The sequence below is a fragment of the Parasteatoda tepidariorum genome, chromosome 4, assembly GCF_043381705.1.
Source record: "Parasteatoda tepidariorum isolate YZ-2023 chromosome 4, CAS_Ptep_4.0, whole genome shotgun sequence".
Taxonomy (NCBI): Eukaryota; Metazoa; Arthropoda; class Arachnida; order Araneae; family Theridiidae; genus Parasteatoda; species Parasteatoda tepidariorum.
The window spans coordinates 39,653,257-39,677,762 of NC_092207.1; the positions used below are offsets into that span (position 1 = coordinate 39,653,257).

At 30.6% G+C, this 24,506-nt stretch overlaps 2 protein-coding genes across 2 annotated transcripts; both read left to right on the forward strand.

Annotated features, from left to right (window-relative positions):
- The first annotated feature begins 5,406 nt into the window (after positions 1 to 5,406).
- Positions 5,407 to 5,787, forward strand: LOC122268785 (protein FAM200C-like). The gene has a single exon (XM_043039115.1). It carries the CDS (start codon positions 5,407 to 5,409, stop codon positions 5,785 to 5,787), a length of 381 nt encoding a protein of 126 aa, XP_042895049.1.
- Positions 5,788 to 6,367: 580 nt separating this feature from the next.
- Positions 6,368 to 6,760, forward strand: LOC122268784 (protein FAM200C-like). The gene has a single exon (XM_043039113.1). It carries the CDS (start codon positions 6,368 to 6,370, stop codon positions 6,758 to 6,760), a length of 393 nt encoding a protein of 130 aa, XP_042895047.1.
- Positions 6,761 to 24,506: the final 17,746 nt, after the last annotated feature.

Here is a 24,506-nt window from a genome sequence, read left to right on the forward strand (position 1 = left end):
GTCTTGTTTTCGGTACCAATAACAGGGAGAAGACAGTGGTGGCAGAGAGAACAAGATCAATACGTGAATAGAATAATTTTTACCTAGATGTCGCAGTCAAAAACAGCTCGTTCAAATCGTGCACAAATGCTCATTCTGATAATAGAAAATTTACTATGATACTATTGGCTCAGAATGCACATATGTTCCGGCACATTTTTAAGAGCTATTAATTCAGGTATAGGAAATCTAAAAGTTCCAAAGATTTTAATCTTATTGTTATTTCATTTCATTTTGCAAAAGAGAACTAGCATGAAATTCTTATCTACCTCTCAACGTCAACGTGACTTTTAACAGACGAATGAGTAAAAATTTTTTGTTAACATTCAGATGCAAAAATTTTGATTTTTTTTCTTAATATTTTATTTACAAATGTAGAATTGCCATAGACACAGTATTCTTCGCTGCGCCCCCTGTAGCATATTTCGATCACCAACACTAAAACTATTTTTAATAAATGAGAATTTTTGAGGTTATGAACTGAAATTTAGATCAAACATCAAAAATTCATGAGCATCAAAATTTTGAAATTAAGCTTCTTCTGACTAAAAAGTACCGTAACATTCTCCCACACTCGTTCTCCCCTCATAAAAACAACCCTCGCCCTTATCCAAAGTAAAACGAGACTTTGAGCACTTTGATTTCTTATATCATCAACAACTTCTCTGTGACGCTTTGTTATTTATATACTCTACTTTATTTTCATTATTGAACGATAATGCGAACTTACAAGCGATTTTTTAAACTGGAATTGTCATTTATTTTTATTCACAAAGGAGCAAACGAAATAGTTTGAAACTGATTTTAATCGATAATTAATTTATTTAATAAAAATACTATTGTATTTACTGTTTATAAGATAATCTTATTAAATCAATACATTTAATTATTATATTCAAGACTGATGAGTTTTACTTGTTTTGCTTTTTTTATTACAGAATCAAGTTAAAAGAAATCCACATGAAGTTCAATCTCCGAACTTATAATTTGTTTTAAATGCTCCCTTGCAAAATGTTATTATGAAAAAAATTCGGTTTGTAAAAGTAATTTTTTTGAAGATATTGAAATAACTATTTGTTGAAGAGAAATTGGTTGTTTATGGAAAACAGTGCTTGAAAAATATACTGATAATCCCATGTAAGAAATTATTATTTCCCATTTGTTCAGTTATTCTATCCTCCAAAAAATAATAAATTTTAATAATGGCCCGGAGGATGTGGTTGCAGGTCCAAGATCCACAGCCCACCTCCATGTATCTAAAAATTAAGATATGAGTGACATAAACAAATTAGAATAGTTTTCGCCAAGGAAAGTTAAGGAATCCCTGTATTGCATTGGCTATTAATTTCTTCAATTTATTACCAAGGTTCCTTTTCTTAGCCTTACGCATTCTAATGTGTTGGGAAAAATATAAAGTGTAAGATCACTTTCAAATCAAAATTTTTATTAAAATTTAATTTTAATCAAATCAAAAGATTTAGTAGCCATGTAACAGTTTTTGAATTATATGTTAATGTCTGTTAGCCTGATGTAGATGGAGTCTGCAAAAATAGATTCTATTCTGCTCTCAATTCAAGGTTGTGGTATAAAAAAATACTAACTATATTAATGACTTTTACTTGTTTAGAAAAGTATTATAAGGGAATAAAATAGTTCTTATGTTAGGAAGTATGTCATGCATATTTCAGAATGTTTTTTGTGTTCCAAAAACTATCTGATATCATATAATTAAAAAAAAATTCTTTTTTTTAATGCTTAACTCTCATAAAATTGAGTTGTATTAATTTAGCTTTTAAAAATAAAATTACAATTCAAATAACTTAAACTGAAAGCTGAAATATCCAATGGCATGCAAATGTGCGTGGATGCTCGGGGCACTTCTTGATTAGATGCCTTTGAAATGAAAAGTATAATCACTGATACAAAAAATAAAAATCCCTGATATAAAAATCTAAACTCATACTTTGTGTGAGCGTTAATTAGAAACTAATGTGGATTCTTTCAAATGGCTCTTATATATATAGAATATTTAAGCTTCATTGGTGGTATTTCTCGTTATTTCACCAACCTGAAACGTCAAACTTATTATTGTTTAGTCATATTATATTCTAAATAAAATATTTATAATGAATCAAATATTTACCTGTTAAAAAATTATTTCATTATCAAAATAACAGTAATCGATTTAAAGTATTAGTGTCTTAAGTCGACAATTAGATGCTCACGATTGCTTAGCCAACCTCTCTCTACACGAGTCTAGAAATATTTAAAGAATCAAGCACATGAAACAAAGCATTGCAATTTTTGATCACATTCTTAAAAGTAAAGTTAATTAGTCTTAAGTTGACTTTTAAAAACAAAACTTTCAGAATGAAACTATAGATGATGATTTCAGAAGTATTTGAGTTATAGAACTGAGCAATTAATATAGAATAATGCCTATCAGAATTAAAAACGTAAGTTGAATTGTTTTAAAGCAGTTAAAAAAATAATAAAAATTAATAAAACAGTTGATGCAGTCAAATAATTGAGATATAGAATCAAGGATTCGATAGGGAAAAGTTCATTGACATCATTTTTAAGTTAAATAAAATTCAATTTAGTTACCATGCCATTTTTTCTGACAGTTATAAAGATAGACAATTACCAAGGAATTTTCAGGGTTCCAGACACAACCTTTCAATTCTATTTATCCAATAACTAAATAAAAAATGAATCCACTCCAAAATATTTCACCGCTACGATACGAATAATAAGTAGCACAAAAATGTTCTGGACTGACCGCAAAAATGAAGTTATTCCAGGCAAGTTTACCCGTACAAGTCAGCCCGTGGATCTTTTCTCGTAAAATATGAGGCCACTGACAGTGTATTAATATTTAGCTCGTAAAAGTTATAAATTTCGTGTCTTGACTTTGTTTAAGACTTAGGCTATTTGTTTGTCCAATCAACCCTTGAATGGGGAGAAGTAATGCAGTGATTCAATCTATTGGGATGTGAGAGAGTTGCGGGTTCGTAGTCTGTTATCACCAATTTGAAGGAAGAGCACGAGAGGCACTCTTTGATGATTGTTATCAAACCAGGGTAGGTTTGTGGCGTATCCGTATGCTGTAATCACCATGAACAAAAAAGTGTAAACCTCGATCAAGATGAGATAGGAAGCATTATAAAGTCGTTGTCACAATAAGACAAAAAAAAAAAAATGATCGTTAATTTATAAAGTAATTTTTGCTAATTTAAAGGTATAAAACAATTAATCAAGTTATATACTTTATTCGAAAATTGCCAAAATACAGAATTATATAACCATATAATTTTAAGCAGAATTTTAAGTAATTAAAAATTAAAATATTACTTAAAAATTTTCGAGGATTCGAAATTATAGAAAAATGCTAAATCCTTTTTAGCTTTTCTATTGTATTTTTTTTAACATAAAGAAATATATATGTTAAGAATCCTTGTAAAAAATGAAGAAAAAAAAATCACTAGAAAGGCGGAAATTATTCTTTATCTCTCTCTCTCTCTCTATATATATATATATACTTTGTTTTCTTATGTGGCACCTTAAACTCTAATATTTCTCTATCTATTGGCAACACTATAGTTATTATGCATTTTGTAAGGTTGTCTTAAGTAATTATATAAGTAGTGTTAAAAAACTATATATAGGTTTATAGGTTAAGTATTTATTTAGATTTTTTTGTTTGTTTGCTTGTCTTAAGTAACATTGAATAGTTATATATCAAGTATTGAATTAGAATAATTTTCTATTTTTATAGAAAAACANAGACTCCTATATCATCTGACTGAAAGCTAGGAAATTTGGCATATAGATAGTTCCAAGCACAATGAACTTTAAGTCACTGTCAACATTAGAGCATTCTACGACGAACTATATGAGCGGGATGAGCGAAAAACGAAATGGAATTTACTGATTGGTTAAGCGTTAGTCATTATTTTAAATTTTACTATAAGTGATTCTGCCTTCACATATTTAAAAGATAACATCACTGATAATTTCTAACTTATAGCTCTATTAGGTCAAAAACAAAAGTTTATTGTGCACATTTAAATATTCCGCACATTTAAATGTGTCAGATAAATTCAGTGAAGAACATTACGTGGTAGCACACGTGGTCTACGTCACAAAATTTATACTTTTATTTTCATAGTTGTCTCATCCACGCACCTTCTTTTATTTATATTAATTCTTTCAAAACGTGTTTCTAAAAAAGTTATTTATTTAAAATAAACGGTAATTGATAAACGGAAAAAATATTTATATATTCAAAGGCTAAATTAATGAAAAAGTGGTACCACCTCGCTCAGATGAAAAGTGAAGGAAATTGTCATATTAGTATTGACGACAATGTTGCTTAATTAATTTAGGTAATACACGCATATCGAAATAAATAAGCTATGTACTAAAACGCGAAAGTAATGGAGTAAATATATTTATTTATCTTGAAAAAGTGTAAAACATTTTTATGCCAATATTAACGACAATGATGCTTAATTAATGAGTGATGTTAATTGATATAAAAAAAACTTTTGTTCTAAGAAACAAAGGTAATGGAGAAAATTTATTTATTCATTTTGGGGAGCCGTAAAAAACGTGATATAATTATTGAAACCAACGCTTTATTGATAATATAAATTAATTTAAATAAAATAAAATAAGCTATGTGCTAAAAAACGAAGTTAAAGGAAGGAGAAAAAAAGGTAATAGGAAATTCATTTAAGAAAAACGTAGAAAATCGCCATTTACAGATGAAGCTAATTTATTCAGTTGTGATAAGAATTCTACAACGGGTTTTCCGTAGTTTCAGAAAATATTTTTTTCTGTGATAGCAAAGATAGTAGAGTGAATATGAAAGTAAAGAACTTTGTTTCTCCGTTACTTATAAATATTTTAACAGTAAATTAAAGGTCAGATAGAGAGATAGCCATGGTCCATAAACCTCATTAAGTTCTAATAAGAATTCTATTTAAAAAATTTTTTTTACCTTTAGCTGGTTATCACAGACAAATGTATTTTTCAGAAAACTTAATGTTGAAGGGTTATGTGATGGAATGTTGAAGGGCTATAAGTACCCAAATAGACTAGTATAGGTATAAAACAGTGGTTCCCAACCTGGGGGCGATCGCCCCAAAGGGGGCGATAGAGCTTCTCAAGGGGGCGATAATCCTCAGGGGGGCGATCAGGGGGCGACGAGTACTCAAAAGATAAAAATTGCTAATAATATTAATAATAAAAGCTATTTGAGATTGAAATTGAAAATATGTATGAAACCTATGGTTCTGGTGTAGACAAAGAATTATGATAGTTAAAAATTAAAAAAAATTCAAGTGCAGGATCGTTTTTGTCATGCGTTTTGGTATCGTAGACGGAAATCTAATAAGTCACTCTGTTCCTCTGAGCAATAATATTGTTTCCAGGCGTATTGATGAGATGGCCGCCGACGTTGATTCCAAACTCATCAAATTTCTGAAAGAAGGTAAATTTGCGCTGCAGATTGATGAATCAACTGCGATAGATAACAAAGCTGTTTTAGCTTACGTAAGATTCATAAATGAGAGAAAGGAGATTAACGAGGGAATGTTGTTTACAAGAACCTTGAACACTGATATAAAAGGATCGTCGATTTTTAAAATGGTCAAAGATTATTTTGAGGTAAAAGAAATTCCCCTCACAAATGGAAGTGCTTGTGCAACAGATGGTGCTCCAACCATGTCTGGTTGTCCTTAACCCTTTTGAAGGCCGTGGTAAGTATACTTACCACCACGTTTTACCACTTTTAATTTAGGTTTCCATTTTTCAATAACTTCAGCTTTCTTGAAGTGAGTTTGAATAAAATTGGTAACCATTTGTCACTTTTAAAAAACGTATAAAAGTTATAAAATACATAATTCCTTTTGAAGTTTGTAGCATTTAAGGAATTTATTTTATAAATAAAGAAAAATAAAAGTCAGTAAGTTCCTAATAGGTCATGTTAAATATATTTACCACCAAAAAAATGGCATTTTTATAAACTAAATGAGTTTTTTTTTTTTTATCAATTACTGTTCTTAATACAATTTCAATTCCAAAAATACTTTAATTTACCTTTACTAGAAATAAAGGGCCCGTTAAAGGGTTAAATAAAGAAGTACCGGAAGTTATCTTTCCATTCATTATGTCATTCATCGTCAACTTTTGGCTGCGAAAAATTGGTTATTTCTGGCATCAATAAAATAAAAGCTAATTCTCCTAATAACCGTTTGTTCCGAGAACTTTGCCATGAAAATGATGAAGATTTCGAATTCCTGCTCCTACATACAGCTGTGAGATGGCTTTCAAAAGGAAACTGAGCCGTTTCTTCGAATTGCTGGATTCGGTTACTGAGTTTCTCGACACCACTGATCCTGTTTTAAGTGAGAGTTTGAAGCAACGCAAGTTGGAAACTGCGTACCTCACTCATAGTTTTGAAAAAATGAAGGAAATCAACGTAAAACTTCAAGGAAATAAAATGAACATTATCAAGGCTAAGGGAATCATATCTTCATTCATCGCCAAGTTTGATATCTACAAGTCAAACATTGGTCGCAAAGAGCTAATGCAATTTCCAACTCTTAAAAAGTGTTCAATGGCAGATATCGAGATTCTCGAAAATAAAATCTTAATTTTTACTGATCAGCTTGATCAGTTACAAGATTTAATGAAATTAGAAATTCCGGATTAGATTTTCGATCCCTCCTTTTTTAGAAGTTGTGGATAAGCTCACTTCCTCTTTGTAGACTAAGATTTGAGATTTGAAGTATGACTGTGAGGCTAAAGTCGTCTTTAAAAAATACGGTTACAAGTTAGCTTTAGTAAAGTTTATGGACACTTATACACAATTGTGGAAACAAACTGAGCCGCTTCTCATCTCGTTCCCGTCAACATATTTAGTGGAGAGAGGATTTAGTTCTGTCTTCCAGCTGCTCACAAAGCAAAGAGATAGGTTGGACATTTGCTTCAAAGGAGACCCGCGTTTAAATCTGACGAGCATAAAACCTGACATTCAAGCTTTAACTTGAAATACACCAAGCACAGGGCAGTCATTGAAGTGGTAAAAATGTACTTTCTCAATCTTCATTTTTTCCCCTCAAATTTTAGTTGTTAACGTTTTAACTTTTTCTTGATTACATTAAAATATGAATTTAAAAAAATAAATTTTTGTTTTGATTATTTCGTTTTAAATATCATTTCTTTTTGAAAAAAAAAGTTGCACAGTTTTTTTAATTAATAAAAATGACAGGATAAATGTGACTCCTTATTTGCATTACAATTTAAATTAAAATCAAATATATTGCATATTTTCAGTGTTTGGTTGCTTACAAGCAACAATGAATGGTTTTTTGAGCAAAAAGAGAAAGGGGCGATATGTTTCAACCAACCCCAAGAGGGGGGCGATGGTCCACAAAAGGTTGGGAACCACTGGTATAAAATATCATACTGATGTATTTGGTGATTATTAAGATCGCACCAATACTAATTTATAAAACTGATACTTTGAAAATAGGTGTTTTACGGCCCCTCGAAAGGGATATGTACCGGAGGATTACTTCATACTGCAATAGCATCATGCCAAAGGATGTTAAATACATTTTATCTTTTTTCTTTTGGGGTGAACAACAAAAGACGGGTTTTGTTTACTTCAATAACGTAAAGTCGCAAAAAAGGGCAACAATTAATATTAAATTAAGAAAATTGTAATTGTTTTAGCAAGTTTAATTGAAAAACTTAGTTGAAGAACCAGGTAAGTGACATTTTCAAAACGAAAAAAGAAAGTTTCCTTCACACTATTTTATTACCAATATATTAGAAGGCGGGACTTATATGTTAAGGTTTAAGTGAAAGCAAAGCCAGTTCTGTTAGATTAAATAACCCGTATTGATGCAACCACTTTTTGTTATTTTCTCTGATTCATTAATTCTACATCTCATTAAATCTAATTTGATACATTGTCGATAACAACTCCTCGCCCCACAATGGTGACCCGGAGTGATAAAAGTTTAATGCAAAATTTAATTATAGCAGTGATAGCATTTGTTGGATGGATACCACTAGTTGATTCGTTGATGTTTTTTGTGGGAGACCGGGAGAGCTGTATTAAGATTCCCGTACTTTTGAGTGCTAATCGTGAGAGCTGTATTAAGTTTACGGTCGTGGTCGCTCTTGCGTTGCCGACGAGTGTAGTCGTTGTATTTTGCATGATCGAGACTGAGAAGCAACAGCGCAAGGAGGTGGATAATGTCGCAGTCACAAATAATAAGTCAACTGTTCAATGTGGACCATCCATCGGAGTCGGCGAGTTCAGATCGAGGTGAGCATTACTGTCAAGGTAGGCGTGATCATATCGAAGTGGGAGTTCTTGTCAAGGTATGCATGTTCACATCAAGTTCAAAGGTCACCAGTGTGGGGCGAGGAGTTGTTATCAACAATGTCAAAATTCATCTATGAAAAGGTACCCCATGATAGAATCGAATTAATATTGTCGAGTCGCAAAAAATTTTGTTGTAGATTGGCAGCACTTAAAAACCTCCAAATTTGTAACTGCGGTGGCGTGAATACGTAAGTACCGAATTCCATACTTTTCTGGATCATATTACTTCAAGGATTAGAATATGCAAGAAGTATACATAAAAACATACCATTTAATTTTCCAAAAAAAGTATTTTGACAACAATTTTTATCAAAAAATTATAAACTAAAAAACGTAAAACAAAGAATTCTTAGGATAAAAAAAACGATTTTAAAAATTCCTCCTACTGAAATTTAAAAAAAAAGTCATATTGTTTCTTTTTTTCATACTTATAGTTCGTAATCAGACGTAAAAAAACCATTCTGTAGAGAACTATCATCAAATAAGAAAAAAAAATATTTACAAGCAAATTTTTTATTTCAAAAATCATATCACTCACCTGCTTTATAAATCCGGCGAATTCCAAATGAAATGTTCTTCGTTTGAAAATTTTATTTTCAAATAATATATATGTTAATGGCAAAGTATGAAATCCGGCATTGTATAGAAAGACTAGGCATTGTATAGAATACCTAAAATTAGCCACCAAAGTATGAAATGATTTATATTTTACACATTTCCTAGGCATTCTATAGATTGCCAAATGAGAAACCGACAATGTATAAAATACATCTCCGATTCGTTTCAAATATCACTTGCCAAGGCTCGTGATTTTTAACGCGTGGCTCGTGACTTTTGACTAATAACAAAAATTATTTATTTACTGTGCTACATGGAAATGGAGGAATTTAATGAAATTTACATGGAAAAATTTAATGAAATGTAATTCTAAATTTCATTCAAGCCTGCCATGTTGCAACAAGTAGGTTAATTTCAGATTTTTTTTATATGAAAATTTTGTTTACTTTAATAAGAAAAGCTTAAATTTTGTTTTGCATAACTTTTTAATTTTCTTTCTACATTTTGAATAAATGTTTTTCAATGGCACTCTCAGTAATTTTTCGGAATAATATTTTTATTTTTGAGAAATGCATGTTACTGTGACTGAACGAAGTCGGTAGTTTTACATTTATTCGATATTTTAATACTTACTGACGAGAGATTAGAAGAAACATCAGTGTAGGGTATATCGGGAAGTGGCACTTGACCTTAAAGAAAGATCAGTGTAGGGTATACCGGGCAATGGCAATTAACTAGAACTAGTATGACGGGACTTTTGGTAAATGTCCGAAATATATACTTGGTCTAGTTAAGCGCCATTGCACGGTATACATTTGCCCGGTATACCATACACTGATGTTTTTTTAAGGTTAAATGCCACTGCTCGGTATATCTTACACTGATGTTTTCTAAGGTCAAGTGCCATTGCCCGATATATATTTACCTGGTATACATTTGCTCGATACTCCAAACACTGATGTTTCCTCTATTTTATCGTCAGTAAGTATTAAAATATCGAATAAATGCAATTATATCCTATAATAAATTAAATATCAAATCGGATGTAACAAATATTTCGGACATTCACCAAAGTGACTATGTGATTGTCAACATTCAACGGTGAAAGTCAACAACCACCGATTTCGCTTAATTATTCACAGTAACATGCACATCATTTACATAATAACCTCATCAGGACGTTTATTTCATACTTTGCCTAATAGTATCCGGCATTGTATAGAATGCCTAAAAACGTCAGGCATAATGCCTAGTCATTCTATACAACGCCGGCGTTTCATACTTTGCCGGTAACATATACATAGATTATTCCTTCATTGATTTTGGATAACATACCACACAGCAAAATTTTATAATTGTCTGATCTCGATATGAATTTCAATATTTAACTTGAAAACAGAATAGTTGAATTCTAGTTGAAATTATTCTTTCAGAACTAAAAAATACTTACCAAGAAAACGTTAAAAATTTATTAATAATCAGCATAAATGATACTATTTCAAGTAATTCGGACGATTCTTTACTGTTGTTTTCCGAATTATATCGATACGGAAATATATACTATTCTATAAAGAATATTCTGTATCTATTGTAGTTCTGTACGTTCTGAATTAACATGTATTTATTGGAATGAAGAAAGCAATGTTGACTTCACTTTAATTTGTAATGAAATGAAGATCGATAAAATGTATTTTACCGTAATACACACATCTGTAGCAGTATGCGATTCCGAAATTGGAAGTTATCAGTTGCAAGTTTGTTGATAATAGAAGTTAAAAATTATTGAGGAATTTTTCTTCAAATGTTTGGCGTATTCTGTTTCTGAAAGACTTACCAATGTTCTGGAGTGTTTTTTCGAGTTCTTCGGCCTTTTTCATTAGGGAAATTTTGCTTCTAATTTGCCCCTTAGACAATGGCATCTGACTCTGTCAATGATTCTGATGGAACTAAATGAAAACTTGATAAATAAATGCCTGATATTTTCAGGCTCCCGCTGGAGGGCGTACTCATGCGTTGCGATCGCGAATTGTGAAAACCGTTTAATAAAAATCAAGGCAAAAGCAAATTTCATTCAAATAGCACGTTTTCAATAATTATTTATATTTAGTATGAAATTTTAAGTTAGCGTAATAAAATATAGTTTTCGAAGATTTCATTGCGGACAGTTGACATTTGAAAACTATTAGATTGTTCATTATTACAAAGTTTTCGAATTCCTTCATTTTATTTCTTTCATTTAAAAAATAGATTTTTGGTTTAAATTTTATCATTTTTATATTTCTTGTTTAATTTATTTCATTTTTATTGCTTTTTTTTATTATTCAAATTAAATACGTGAATTTTCGGTTTAGCAAATTTGCGACCACTGTCAACTTTTACATTTCTGCGCTTGTGAGAGAGAATATTTTCAAAAATATGCCGCCTGAACGAATCGCTCTTAGTCGATCAACATCTCAAGCGTGCAAAAAGAGAACTACCCGTGTTTCAGAAACATCGGAACAACGGGAAAAAAAGACTGTTAACATATCAACTATACACTACTTAAGCCCGTTCGTTGAAAACATCAGAGCAACGGGAAGCAAGAATGAAAACCGATCGAGAACGCACTACTCAAGCCAGTTCGTTAGAAACATCAGAACAACGGGAGGCAAGAATGAAAACCGATCGAGAACGCACTACTTAAGCCCGTTCGTTGGAAACATCAGAGCAACGGGAAGCAAGAATGAAAACCGATCGAGAACGCACTACTCAAGCCAGTTCGTTGGAAACATCAGAACAACGGGAGGCAAGAATGAAAACCAATCGAGATTCGCTATTCAGTCTCAGCCAATACTCTGATTTGAATCTTAGTGCGTTTCACTATGATCCGACAACCAACTATAGTCTTCACCCACGCGTCATCATCGGAAAAATGGATCATTTATGTATGTTTTGTAGTGCTCTCAAATTTAAGAATGAAACAGCTGGAATTTGCTGTTCTGGAGGAAAAGTGAATCTACCAGATTTAACGTCTCCAGCCGAGCCATTATCAACGTTCTTATCAGGTCAAACGAACCAATTGAAACATTTTTTGGCGAATGTACGTCGGTACAATTCGTGTTTCCAAATGACTTCATTCGGTGATACACGTATCGTGAGTGAGAATTACATGCCAACATTCAAAGTGCAAAAACAAATTTATCATCGTGCAGGATCACTTCCGTCATTGCCTGGCGCAGATCATAAACTTCTACAGATTTATTTCATGGGTAACACGAATGATCAAGTCAATTAGCGTTGTCAGAAGTTATTACTTTTTGATTACATGTCTCCATTGAATGTGCTTCTATAAGTTCTTACTTAACAGGCATTGCTGTGTACTGGGATTTATGAAACTTATTAGTTTTTCCAGGGACCGATCAAGACAAATTCAAGCCCAAGGGTCACCAAATTTTTTGGGCCCCATACAAGATATTTTGAAGTTAAATTACTGAAGAGTAGTCATAATAATGAAGAAGAATCTATTGAACTGCATGATTCAAGAAATATTCTAAGCAATTTTGAAAGCAGACAATTGAAGAATATTTTTCTAAGATAAAGTTTAGGTATCTATAAATTAAAGTGAAATATAAAACAACAAAACAATTTTATGTCAAAATAAAAATAGTTTGGTGACCACAAACATTTGAAATCAGTGATTTTTGCTTAAAGTCACTGATTAGCTTAATTATTTTTTATTAATACTTAAACCAACATATAGCTAGCCCAACTTTCATTAGACTTCTTACTTATTTTTAAGATCCCTCAGAAATTGTGAGCCCTAGGCCCATGCCTATTAGGCCTAGGCTATAATTAGGCCCTGAGTTTGTCTTTGAATCTTTTTGTTCTTTTTTTTAATTAGTTTTCTTAATGATATTTCCGAACATATTTATGGTGGAATTTAACCCTATTTTTTTTTAAACAGATTTTCAATACTCTGAAAGGCGGGGACTTGAGAAGTTGCTATAATAATAGACGTTGCCATACGACAATAATAAATTAGAAAACTATTCCGAACAGCTATTCCTTTCATTATTTTTTTTTTAAAATGTCTCATTTACATATTCTTGGCACGAAAATAGTTATAATCTCATTTACTTTTAAAACCTATTAATGCCATTAATCCTTAGATTACTGAATAGAACTTCACCAAAAATCAGTTTTCCAGTTTTCTTCAAATTTCACAATGTTAAATGGTATACTATTTCAAAACCTCAAAATATACTCAAACAAATGAAAAATAAAATAAACAAAAAAATAATATAAGCAAATAAAAAAAAACAATCAAAATTAGACTCCAATAATTGCATTAATTTTAATAACTAATGACATTTTAAGAACTTTATGCTTAGTCTTCAATAAAAATAAAGGTTACTATGAGCCAGAACAATTTTTTTCTGATTTTAAGAACATATTAGGTGTAACAAATTAAATGATTTAGGGACAAATTAGGTGTTACAATGGGACTTACCTTCAGGTGGTGGTTTTGTACGTCAGACAACTATTATTTTAAAACTGTTTCTTTCAATTAGGAATCAAGTTTTATTTATTACATTAGAAAAGATGCAGATGCACTTCGCGTAATATTCAGAACTTTGAATTATAATTCATAAAAGATACTTAAAAAACCTTAAAAAAACTGATACAAAGTTATTATAATTTATGGCAGTATATAAAAGTTTAATATAATGTAAATCAGCTTCAAAGAAACTTTACCGGCTTAATCCTAAACGGGAACAAAAATAACCATACATTAAAAACTAAAAGTGAATTACTATTTACTATATAGTACTGAATACAATTTTCAGAATAATAACCACAGGTATTTAAGTATTTACTAATAAGTATAAAATTATCTAATTTTAAAATCTACACATGGAGATGCGTTACTTTACTCACAACCTTACAATTCGTAAAAATATGTACTGTAAAAATCATAACAATTCTGTAACTTTCCCCCGGTAAAATTCTGTTTTTTAGAGCAGCAGAAATTTACTGTTACAGTACATCACAATCTGTCAAAAGAGACATTTATGGTTAACATATAATATCTGTAACCATTGATAGAGATTGTATCTGTTGAGGTAAATTTTTCAGTTTTGGATATGAAAAACTTTGGTATCTAAGCGCAACAATTTTATACACAAGCACAATTATATAATTTTATGCTATGCGCAATAATTTTATACATTGAAACATGTACCGACCGGCGGTTTGGTGGTCAAGGAGTTGACCTCGTACCAGGAAGGGCTTGCGTTCGAATCTCACTTCATAATGTTTAAACTTAACGATGGAATAAGAATAAAAATTTGATGATTCTTTCAAACGGAATGGTTTTCGATAGCTCTAAAATCACGGAAATTCACGCAAAAAATGGTGTAATTAAAAAACTATTCAAAACCTTAGAAATCTGTTTCACTATGCAAACTAAAGGGTTTACAGTTACCATCATGCCAAATTTCTCTGCTATACTATGACTTACAGGAGATATCTGTCACGTACAAATATTTTCTGTCGTGTTCTGTTAAATAAAATTTATGTCACCGTGTTTGGTCCATAGCATCTGGATAATCTCTGGCAACTTTGGCAGAAACTCTCCGTTATGTAACAGAAATTTTTTTTAATGGTGTACCCCAATATTAAATGCTGCAAGCATTTAAATTTTCCTTTCAATGTCATTAAAGTATTGAATATCCATTCTTAAAAATAGACGCTATCGTGATTGGTCCAAAACAGTTGTTGTCAACGAAAATTCTGATACACTATTCCATTTGGGCACTACGCAAAGGATATTTCATATTTTTCTTTTGAAACTTTTTTTAAAAGTTATACACACAAGCTGTTTTGATAATTAAAGTTATTTTCTGTTAGGTACTTATTAGGAGCTGAGTTTTAAAACTTTGTTTTCCACAGGAAGAGCATAATATGTGAATAATTAATACCCTTCATTCTCTTTATAACCATTGACGCTCATAACCATTTAGAAAAATCAAATATGATGAATATCGTTTTTAAATGTTTTACAGCAATTGTTCTATAAATAATTACGAAATATAGCTTCCTGAAATTACTTTATTTCACCAAAGAAATTTTTAAAACCTAGTCAACATTTGTGCATACAAATAAACATTTGCATAGATCCATAATTCATGCATGCCTTGAGACACTCCTTAGAGTAATAAAAAAACAAACAAACTTCGGTTTGAAAAAAGGACAAACATAACAAAAAGAAAGCATTAAATATGTCAAATTTTCCATATTTCCAGAAGCACAACCATGATTATTTTTTAGCCGTTTTATCGAACAGTTACTTCGATCATAGAAATCATTGATAAACGGCAAACTATTTGCCAATGAAATGAACTTTTCATAACAATTCGAATGTTTTTTCTCTTATTCTCTCACCCCCATTCCGATTTTGAATCGTTAATCTTCATGAGAATGAAGTATGACGTGTGTCATAGGCAGTTGGGAATTGCTTCATTTATTGTATTTTTTCCTTTTTCCAATACCATCATCTCTATTGCTGAAGAGTTGTTCTGTAGTGATCATCGTGGAGTGGAGTTGAGGTGTAGATGCAGCGTTTAATATTCGTGCTTGATTTATTCTGTTCTTCTCAAGAGAAGCCATTTTTGGTTTGAGCGTAATAAATCTCTATCGTGCTGAGAACGATTCTGGCAATTGTCCAGTATAGAGAGATCTGTAATGTGTATATATAAATTTTCTCAATGCACTTTCGGCGAAAATGAGATTTTACTAATTTAACTATTCTTTGTGTTTATTTGGGGTTGTCATGCACACTTAAATTAGTTTGACATGAATTTTTTAAAATACGGTCAATGTATATGATGTTTGATGTATCTGCGAATTTTCACCATAGAAGTAACTCGAAATATTTTATGAGATACGTGTGCCAGACTTGTCGAATTTCTCGCGGTTGAAGTTAATGCAGAAGAAATTATAGAACGGCATAGTTAACATCTAAGAAAAGAAACCGTAGAATTTTAACAAGTTAATAGTTAATAAGTTTTTAGTTACTAGTTTTTAATATTAAATTAAAAACTGCTAAATGGCTGAAATTTTCAAAGCACGTTTGTATACATAAAATTCTCTAAGCGAAGTTTTTATACAGAAAACTTCAATGTCAACCACCTCCAGCCTTTCTAACAGTGCGTTTCAGTCAAACATAATTTGGTTGTTTATCAAATTTAATTTCATCAAGATAGTCAAACTTGAAGCAAGGGATTTTGAGTATTTTTTCTTTATTTTCTTTCTTACTTTTTTTGTACATTAAGAAAGAGATTTTCGTTTATTTGTTTAACTACTAAATAATAATGATAAATGATAAATGCATAGATAATTTGTTAACATTACTTTTGTTTACTTGTTGCTGTTGTTTTTGACGTATGCCTGTTTAGGCAGAATGGGTGCGGTTGTCCTTGCTTTCCAATGGCGCTATCTATGGCCAAGAATTCGACTTCTGCTACAACATACGTCACACCCGTTTATAGGGCAAACCCATTCATTCATCCACAGATCGTAATTTTGACCTGAATCAGAGAACGATCGATCTCCAATTCAGTACCCCCAGAGGTATTGATTTGTTATGGGAACATGGAGGACTTTTGCGACTCGACAGATTCAACGTGCATCAGTCACTTTACTATAGAGGGAGTCCTCGGCCGGCGGGGTTCGAACCTACGAACTCTCGGACATAGGCCCAGCGCCCTACCGACCAAACTATCCCGGTCTTTGTTTAACTTGAAATCGAAATAAGATTTTTTTTCCATTTGTTTGACTCATCATTGATGCAAATAGTTAATTTTTTTTCCTTATGTTTGATTCACCATGAATGCAAATAATTAATATTTTCCCTTTGAAAAATTTGAAAGAAAAATTTCTTACATTTGTTAAACTTGAAGTCGATATAAGAAATTTTGCTTCAAATTTTTCAAAGTGAAAATATTAATTATTTGCATCAATGGTGAGTCAAACATAGGAAAAAAAACATATTATTATAATTAATTTTTTATACAATCATCGAATTTTTATAAGCAGTGTTTAAATTTGATTTGTTTCTAAAGTCTCAAATCAAATTAAATTGAGTTTTTCTAAAGGTTCTCCTTAATTAGTGCAGACGATATTTTATATTAATAGATCAAATAACAGACGTTATTAAAAATAAACATAGCATCTAACGGATTTCCATTTTTGATTCTGATGAGAGTGATGGTGTAGCAGCATTCTGAAAAAAAAGAAAAAAAAAGCATAGTCCTAATAATTTAATCGTAAGTTTGTGGTTTATATTTTGATTAAACTTGTGTTATTTTGCCTTTTTTTAAAACATTTTTTGCCATAGTGATACATATAATTCGAATTTCGGCTCTTTATAAGCAAGTGTGAAATTCCTTTGTTTTATTGCTAATATTACCTAGTTTTTCTAGAGGTTCCATTTATTTACTGCTGACTGTAATTTATTTTATTAAATCAAATAAAAGACGTTAATTATAAACATATCATTCCGACGAATTCCCATTTATGACTCTAAATAAAGAGGGTGATGGGTTAGCAGCTTTCTTAAAAAAACATAGTCTCAATAATTGAACCATGAGAGTGTGGTTAAAACTTTGACCACCTTTGTGTTATTTTGACTTTTTTTTTTATATTTTTGTCATAGCGATACATACAATTCGCCATAATTGTACGATACGTATAATTTTTGTACTCATTTATAAAATTCGCATATGATTTCATATAAAAATAATTATCAATATTAATAATTTATTATTTTGTTATTTTATGAAATAAGCATTTTTCATTCTATTCAGAAGTTTATTCCTCAATCACAAAATTGAAAAACTGAATGAAGTTTTTATTAGTTTCTGTGACTTTAAAAATTAACAAAGTAGTTTCTTTTTGTTATTAAAATGACGTAAATATTTTTTGTAAAATTTAATTTAGGGAAAGTGAGTTTGATAAATGGGTGAAAGTAAAAGATTTTGATTTGAGTGATTAAGTAGTTAGAAACAGGGGATAAAAACGCTAGATATAATATTTAGAGGGGGCCGACCGGTCTGTGTAGGGGTTGGGAAACTGCCCTTGCATCAGAAAGGTTCTGAGTTCGAATCCCGGCCAAGGCATGGATGTTCTTTCTTTCTCTGTACTCTCTGTCCTTACTGTGGGAGCAACGTTGACCCACCTAATATGGTGCCCCTGAAAGAGTGGCCAACAAATCTGCCCTTCACGTACCTGTATGACCTAGGTCATTATCCAGGTAGGCATTGAAAAAAAAAGCAATCGGAGGATCAAACGTTCGATTCATTTCCTGACCAGTACCGTCCTTACGTATGGGCACACCCGGGCAGTGCCTGGGTTCCTAGGCACTCTGGGACCCTTCGGAATCTTACTTTTCATAAATTGTATTAAAAAAACTGAGGATCAACAACATATTACCTTATATATTTTATAAAAAAAATGTTCTACTGTATAAAGTGTGCACTTTTTTTTTATTTTTAATAAGTAGTGATTGATTATCATAGCACATACCAATAATTTGTATAGTTTATCACCAGGAAAACTCAGAAAGGAACCCCAAATCTGTTTTTTGCATTGCGATGAAGTTTTATGTACTCGACTCTCACTTCTTGCAAATGCTGACATATCATTGTGTTCCTGAAAAAATATCGATGTAAAATAAATTTGAGCAAGTTTTATGATAAGTCATAATGTCTCTAAAAATGCTTGACCACCACCAACTCTGTTTAGCATTTACAATTAGTTAAATAAACTAATTATCGAAAGATTTCAGAAATATACAGCACTATGGGACACCAACTTTTAAACTGGTTGTGTATGATGTGTATTGGAAGTTGTTTTAATAACTGCTAAGTTTGAAGAAATAATTCTTACCTTTTTAATTATTTTTTTAAAATGTCTTATACCATTGTGCTTTTTTCTAAAATTTCATTATTTTAATTAGCTTCCATGGTTTTTAAAGTTATTTTATCATTTGAGGAATGTAGCTGGTTACTATTTCAATTTTTTCTTAAAACTATTGTACATCATAAAAATACTTTATTTTATGTATAAGTGCCTTTTTAGTTCGATTCTAAATAGAGTGACATGTTGAAACATTTCTGTGTCCCGGGGCCCAGCATGCAGTTAATATAGCCCTGGTCTAAGCTATTCTCCTCCAATATTTTGCGTATCAGAAAGTACGCTTTTAAGATCTATATTGAAACTTCAAAATATCGACTGTACTAATGAAATCGTATGTTTGAGAAGGGTTTTATTATTTGATATATTTGATTACAAAATCTTTAACTTTAAGATTTAATTTTAAGATTTGTTTAGTTGTCAACTTTAGTATGAATTATAAATATTAGATTAGTATGAAGCAAACGGTTAACATCCAAGGTAGATTATTGATCTACAGTTACCATGTGATCGATGGTTTGAAACATCAATTAAAATAAAACAGAAGAAGACATAAAAATGAGTTTTGCTGCATTCTGCCTATTAAACTAGTAATTTCTTCTGACCAAACTTCAAACTTAGTAATAATTTTCGACAAAAGATGGCGCTACTAAATGGGAAAACTGTAAAATAATGTTTTTAACATAATCGCCATAAGTAGCAAAAACGTAATGCAGTTTGGAACAAAATTATTAGACGCTATGAAAATATTTTAGTTAGGATATTTTGACAAGTAGCAAAAACATTCTTCTACATTCGTTTTTTTTCTATAAAGAACGTTATATGTCAAATAATTTTTTTGTGTGAAAAATATAAGCTGGTTCCTTAGTAGAACGCAACAAATCATTCATATCTGTCTCCTTCTAATTTCTTATATTGATTTTACAAATCGTTGGTCATTTCTGTATACCCGGTTCGATGTAACTTATTTAGTAAATGTACTTTTACTAAATAAGGCCATCTTGTCATCATGAAATAGTTAAAATTATCTTCATAATAAAAGAAAATTCCACTTATTATTTTACCTAGTCCAAAAATGTATCTGCTGCTTCATCCTTGAAAATGTCTTTCTTACATAAGTCTATTTGTTCATTAAAAAAACTGAATATCAGTGCAAAAAAATACGCTTTCATTTATTGGAGTCCTTCAACCAATATATGCCTTTCCGTTTTTTGAACCCTTTCCAACTTTCTTTTATAATCCTGTATGCTTTCCTTTGCTCAGCTTTAACCGTCCTGAACTTAAAGTAAAATTCCAAGCCCCTAAATGGATTTTTCTTTCAAAAAATAAATGGACTGAGAAGTATTAAAACATTTCCCTAAAAACCACAGATCATATGTCTTGAAAGTTTAGACGCCAGCATTTTTTTAAACGAAAACAGGTTGATTCTGTTCTTGCAGTGTTCCATTCCTACGCGCTTTTCACAACAATGTTAATTATTTTTCTGGGTTTAAATAATAACTGTTTTGGAACTTTTAGTGAGAATTTTTTCTATGAAGACAAATTTTCTTGATGATTCTACTGTAATTAACATATATTTTCTCTCTTCATAAATGTAACTATGTTATTATTTAAGAAAAGGTATAATTTATCATTATTTTACGGTAAGACAGCATATAAGATTTCTTTTTAAGGCAAGATCGGATTAAACTTCAAAATTTTCCTAAAATGTCTTCTGTTTCTTTATAAATGTTCAGTCTCTTTTTTAAATAATAGCTTCAAGGAAAACATTGATTGCAACTATGAAGNAAAAGAAATTCGAGTATGTAATAAAGCACTATTATTTCCCTAATTTAGAGAGCTAGGCAGGTTTGACTTTTTACTTAGACAACATTATTTAGTTAAATTTTGATTTGATTTTTTAAGTTTAAGAACATAATGTAATATCTTCTCGCATGTAATATCTTCTGAAAAAAGTTCAATGTCATACGGGTGGGAAGTAACACTTTGAGGGCCACTTTCACATTCATCAGATTTTGTTATGCTAGAAACGTTTTCTTCAACGGAAGTATCACATTTCTGTACAACAGAAAAACTTACATTGTACTCCGTTCCCCCTTTTATATAATTTTTCACAGCATCTCCAAAATTCTCAAATTGTCTCAAAGACGGCAGAACGTCTAAGATTCCAGAATCATTGCGTAAGGACCTCGCGAATGACAGCCAGTCTCGAAAACTATCGCGACTGGCAGAACAGAAAGGAACCAGGCCATAACAGTATCACGTGAATTTTGTTTCAAAAGTACAACCCTATTATAGTAAATGTTTTTTTCAGTATTCTGAGAAATACCGTGAGATTAAAAGGTAGGCATAAGGCAAATAAAAATATATAGTCTTAAAAAATAATACCATCATAATTTCTACCAAAATGTTTATTTTTGCCATTTTGTCTGAGCTCAAGGGGGGTGTTCAAACCCCTAAACCCCTCCCTTGCGTACGCCACTGAATGTAACTATGTTATTATTTAAGAAAAGGTATTATTTATCATTATTTTATGGTAAGACATCGTATAAGATTCCTTTTTAAAGCAAGATCGGATTAAACTTAAAAATTTCCTAAAATATTTTCTGTTTCTTTATAAATGTTCAGTCTCTTTTTTAAATAATAGCTTCAAGGAAAACATTGATTGCAACTATGAAGTACATTTAAATATTATTAATTATTTGCAAGGAAAGTAAAAAAAAAATGTAGTTTCAAATTAGGATTTCCATTGGTGAAGAAAGAGGGATGTTTAAGGTACTCGACTTGGTACAAATCTGCAGTTTCGAAGAAAATTTCAATTTTTATTTTTATTTTCCATAATTGAAATTTAAGTTTATTAGCTTTCTTAAAACTTTAAAATTTTGATCTTCTATTTTATTTTATTTTTATTTCTAAAATGAAGTTATAGTTGTTTTTTTTTATATGCTAACAGACTAAACCGAAACTAGAAGCAAACTCCTGAAATTAAAACTAAAAAGTTTTTTGTTTTGTTTTGAGTATTTGAATCCTTGTTTATTTGAATAAATTTTATTTTAAAGACAAATAAAATTCATTTTCAGAAATTAATTTTCGCCTTTTTAATTTTTTGATGGCAGTATTTTCTTACTTTTCCGACTTTTCTTGCATTTTAAATACATTTTTTTGAAGAATGTTGATTTTGTAAAATTTTCTTTTCGCTGACACACGTTACAAAACAAAAAATTGTTATACATTTCTTTGAAATTTTGTAAGTAGATTTTGCATAATGTTTGCGATATATTGAACTAAAAGATAAGATCTAAATGTGTTTTTGTTATTTTTTTAATCAAGATTTAAGTAAAAATTTTTAGAATTTCTCTTTAAAAAATTCAATATTAAGCAATGTATTTAGTTCAATTTCATTGCTTTTTTAAGAATTTAGATCTTAATAATCTTCTTCGATTCATAAGAAATTAGAAATTTTAACTGAGTTTTTTTGAGAAAAAAAACTTAATCGAAACCACGCGGATAATCAAGTTTATAATTAGCTTCTTTGCATTCGATTATTAAATTATTAGATATTTAACTAACTTCATTATGATATATACTATTAACTAACTTCATTATGAATATAATAAATTGTATTAAAGTAGGTTCTCTTTTCTTTGTAACCAAATAATTCGATAACTGCTATATTTAGAATTTCTCTTTAAAAATTCAATACTAAACAATGTATTTAGTTCTATTTCATCGTTTTTTTTTAAGAATTTAGATCAAAACCCAGATAATCACATTATTAATCTAGGAAAAAATTGTTTTGAGATTTATGCTTTACGATTTTCCTTGAGCTGTAAGCGTGACATGAAAATTTTGCAGTTTTTAATCTCAAACCTGTCCTTATTTTGAACTATTTTGAAAAATATTTCATACATTTTAAAAAATTAACTTTAATCTTATAATTTTAGGATCCCTGCTTACCAAACATAAAATTAGAATTCCAATTGTGCTTTTTTTTTTTTTTAAATTTTTTTTGTCTAAACCAGACGGTTAAGTTTATAATGAACTTCTTTGCATTAGATTATAAAATTATTAGATATTTAACTAACTTTATTGCGATATTTATATAATACATTTTATTAAAGCAGTTTCTCTTTTATTTGTCATCAAATAATTAGAAACTGCTATGATATATATTGTCTGTTTATTAAAGGTTAAAATATCATAACTTGTGTTTGATTAAGTAGAAAAGGTCAAGGTTCACAACGTGATGGCATCAACGCAATTACGAAGTGCGGAAATAAGGTTGATCCTGATGAGAATGTGTTAGACCGGAATCATGAAGCTAAAACAACGACTTAGGTTTATTAGAACCTTTTCGACGAAAACCATTTCTTGTCAAGAAATGTCTTTATTCTATTAAAAATATTGTTTATGAATTTGGCTAAAATGGGTAACATTTGCCCAAGTCCGTACTAGCATCAAAATCAATGAATGATAAAATTAATATATTGTAAATTACGTTTTTCAAGAATACTGAAATATTGCATTTAAATTCAGCTAAATTAAGCATCATTTGTCAAAGTCTATATTAGAATCTATATCAATGAATAATAAAATAAAATAAATGTGTTATAAACAACGTGTTTCAAGAATGCTGATATATTGTTTATTAATTCGATTAAAATAGGTATCATTTTCTAAAGTCGGTAGTAGAATCAAAATCAATAAGTAATAAAATAATATAAAAGTATTTTAAACAACGTTTTCCAAAAATATAAAAAAAAGAAAGAAAATGATTTTAGTTAAACGTAATGCATACGTTGGAATTTTCGATGGTAATAAAAGTTTATTACAAAAGTGATGCATCCTAGTATTTTCATTTTAGTTCTAACTGGAGCAAAATTATTTTCTTCTTTTTAGCAAACTTGTAAAAAGTGCAGTTTTCGACTTTTTTTATGTTGTGATTTTCTTCTTTTTAGTTTTCTATCAGTAGTTTATATGTACAGGAAAGTTGTCGAAACTTCAATTGGCTCTAAAATGATGAAGAATTTTGCCTGAACTATATAAAGAATAATTGTATATTACACCGAAGAGCCATTACATTATGACCACCCTCCATCTATAACAATTGGCTCACCCAGGTTTTCATGGTTTCTCGCCCAGGAACAATGTTTTCATGGGGCACATTTGGACCCATAATCCTCATAGAACAATCCCTGACGTCAGTAAGCTACTTGGAACATAGTTGCAGACTAGGTTCACCCATTCATGGCAACAGTTTTTCCTGCGGGGGATGGTGCTTACCAACAGGATAATACACCATGTCATAAGGGTCGAATCGTCATGGATTGGTTCGAAGAACATTCCAGTGACTTTCAAGTCATGTCTTGGCCCCCAAATTCACTTGACCTTAATCTAATAGAGCATTTGTGGTCCTACTTGGAAAATCAAATTCGTGCTGCCACGCTACCCCCTCGCAATGTGAGGGAATTGCAGGACCAGTTGGTGAGAGCTTGGTACCAGATACCTCAGACTACCTATCAGTACATTGTGGAATCAATGCCACGGC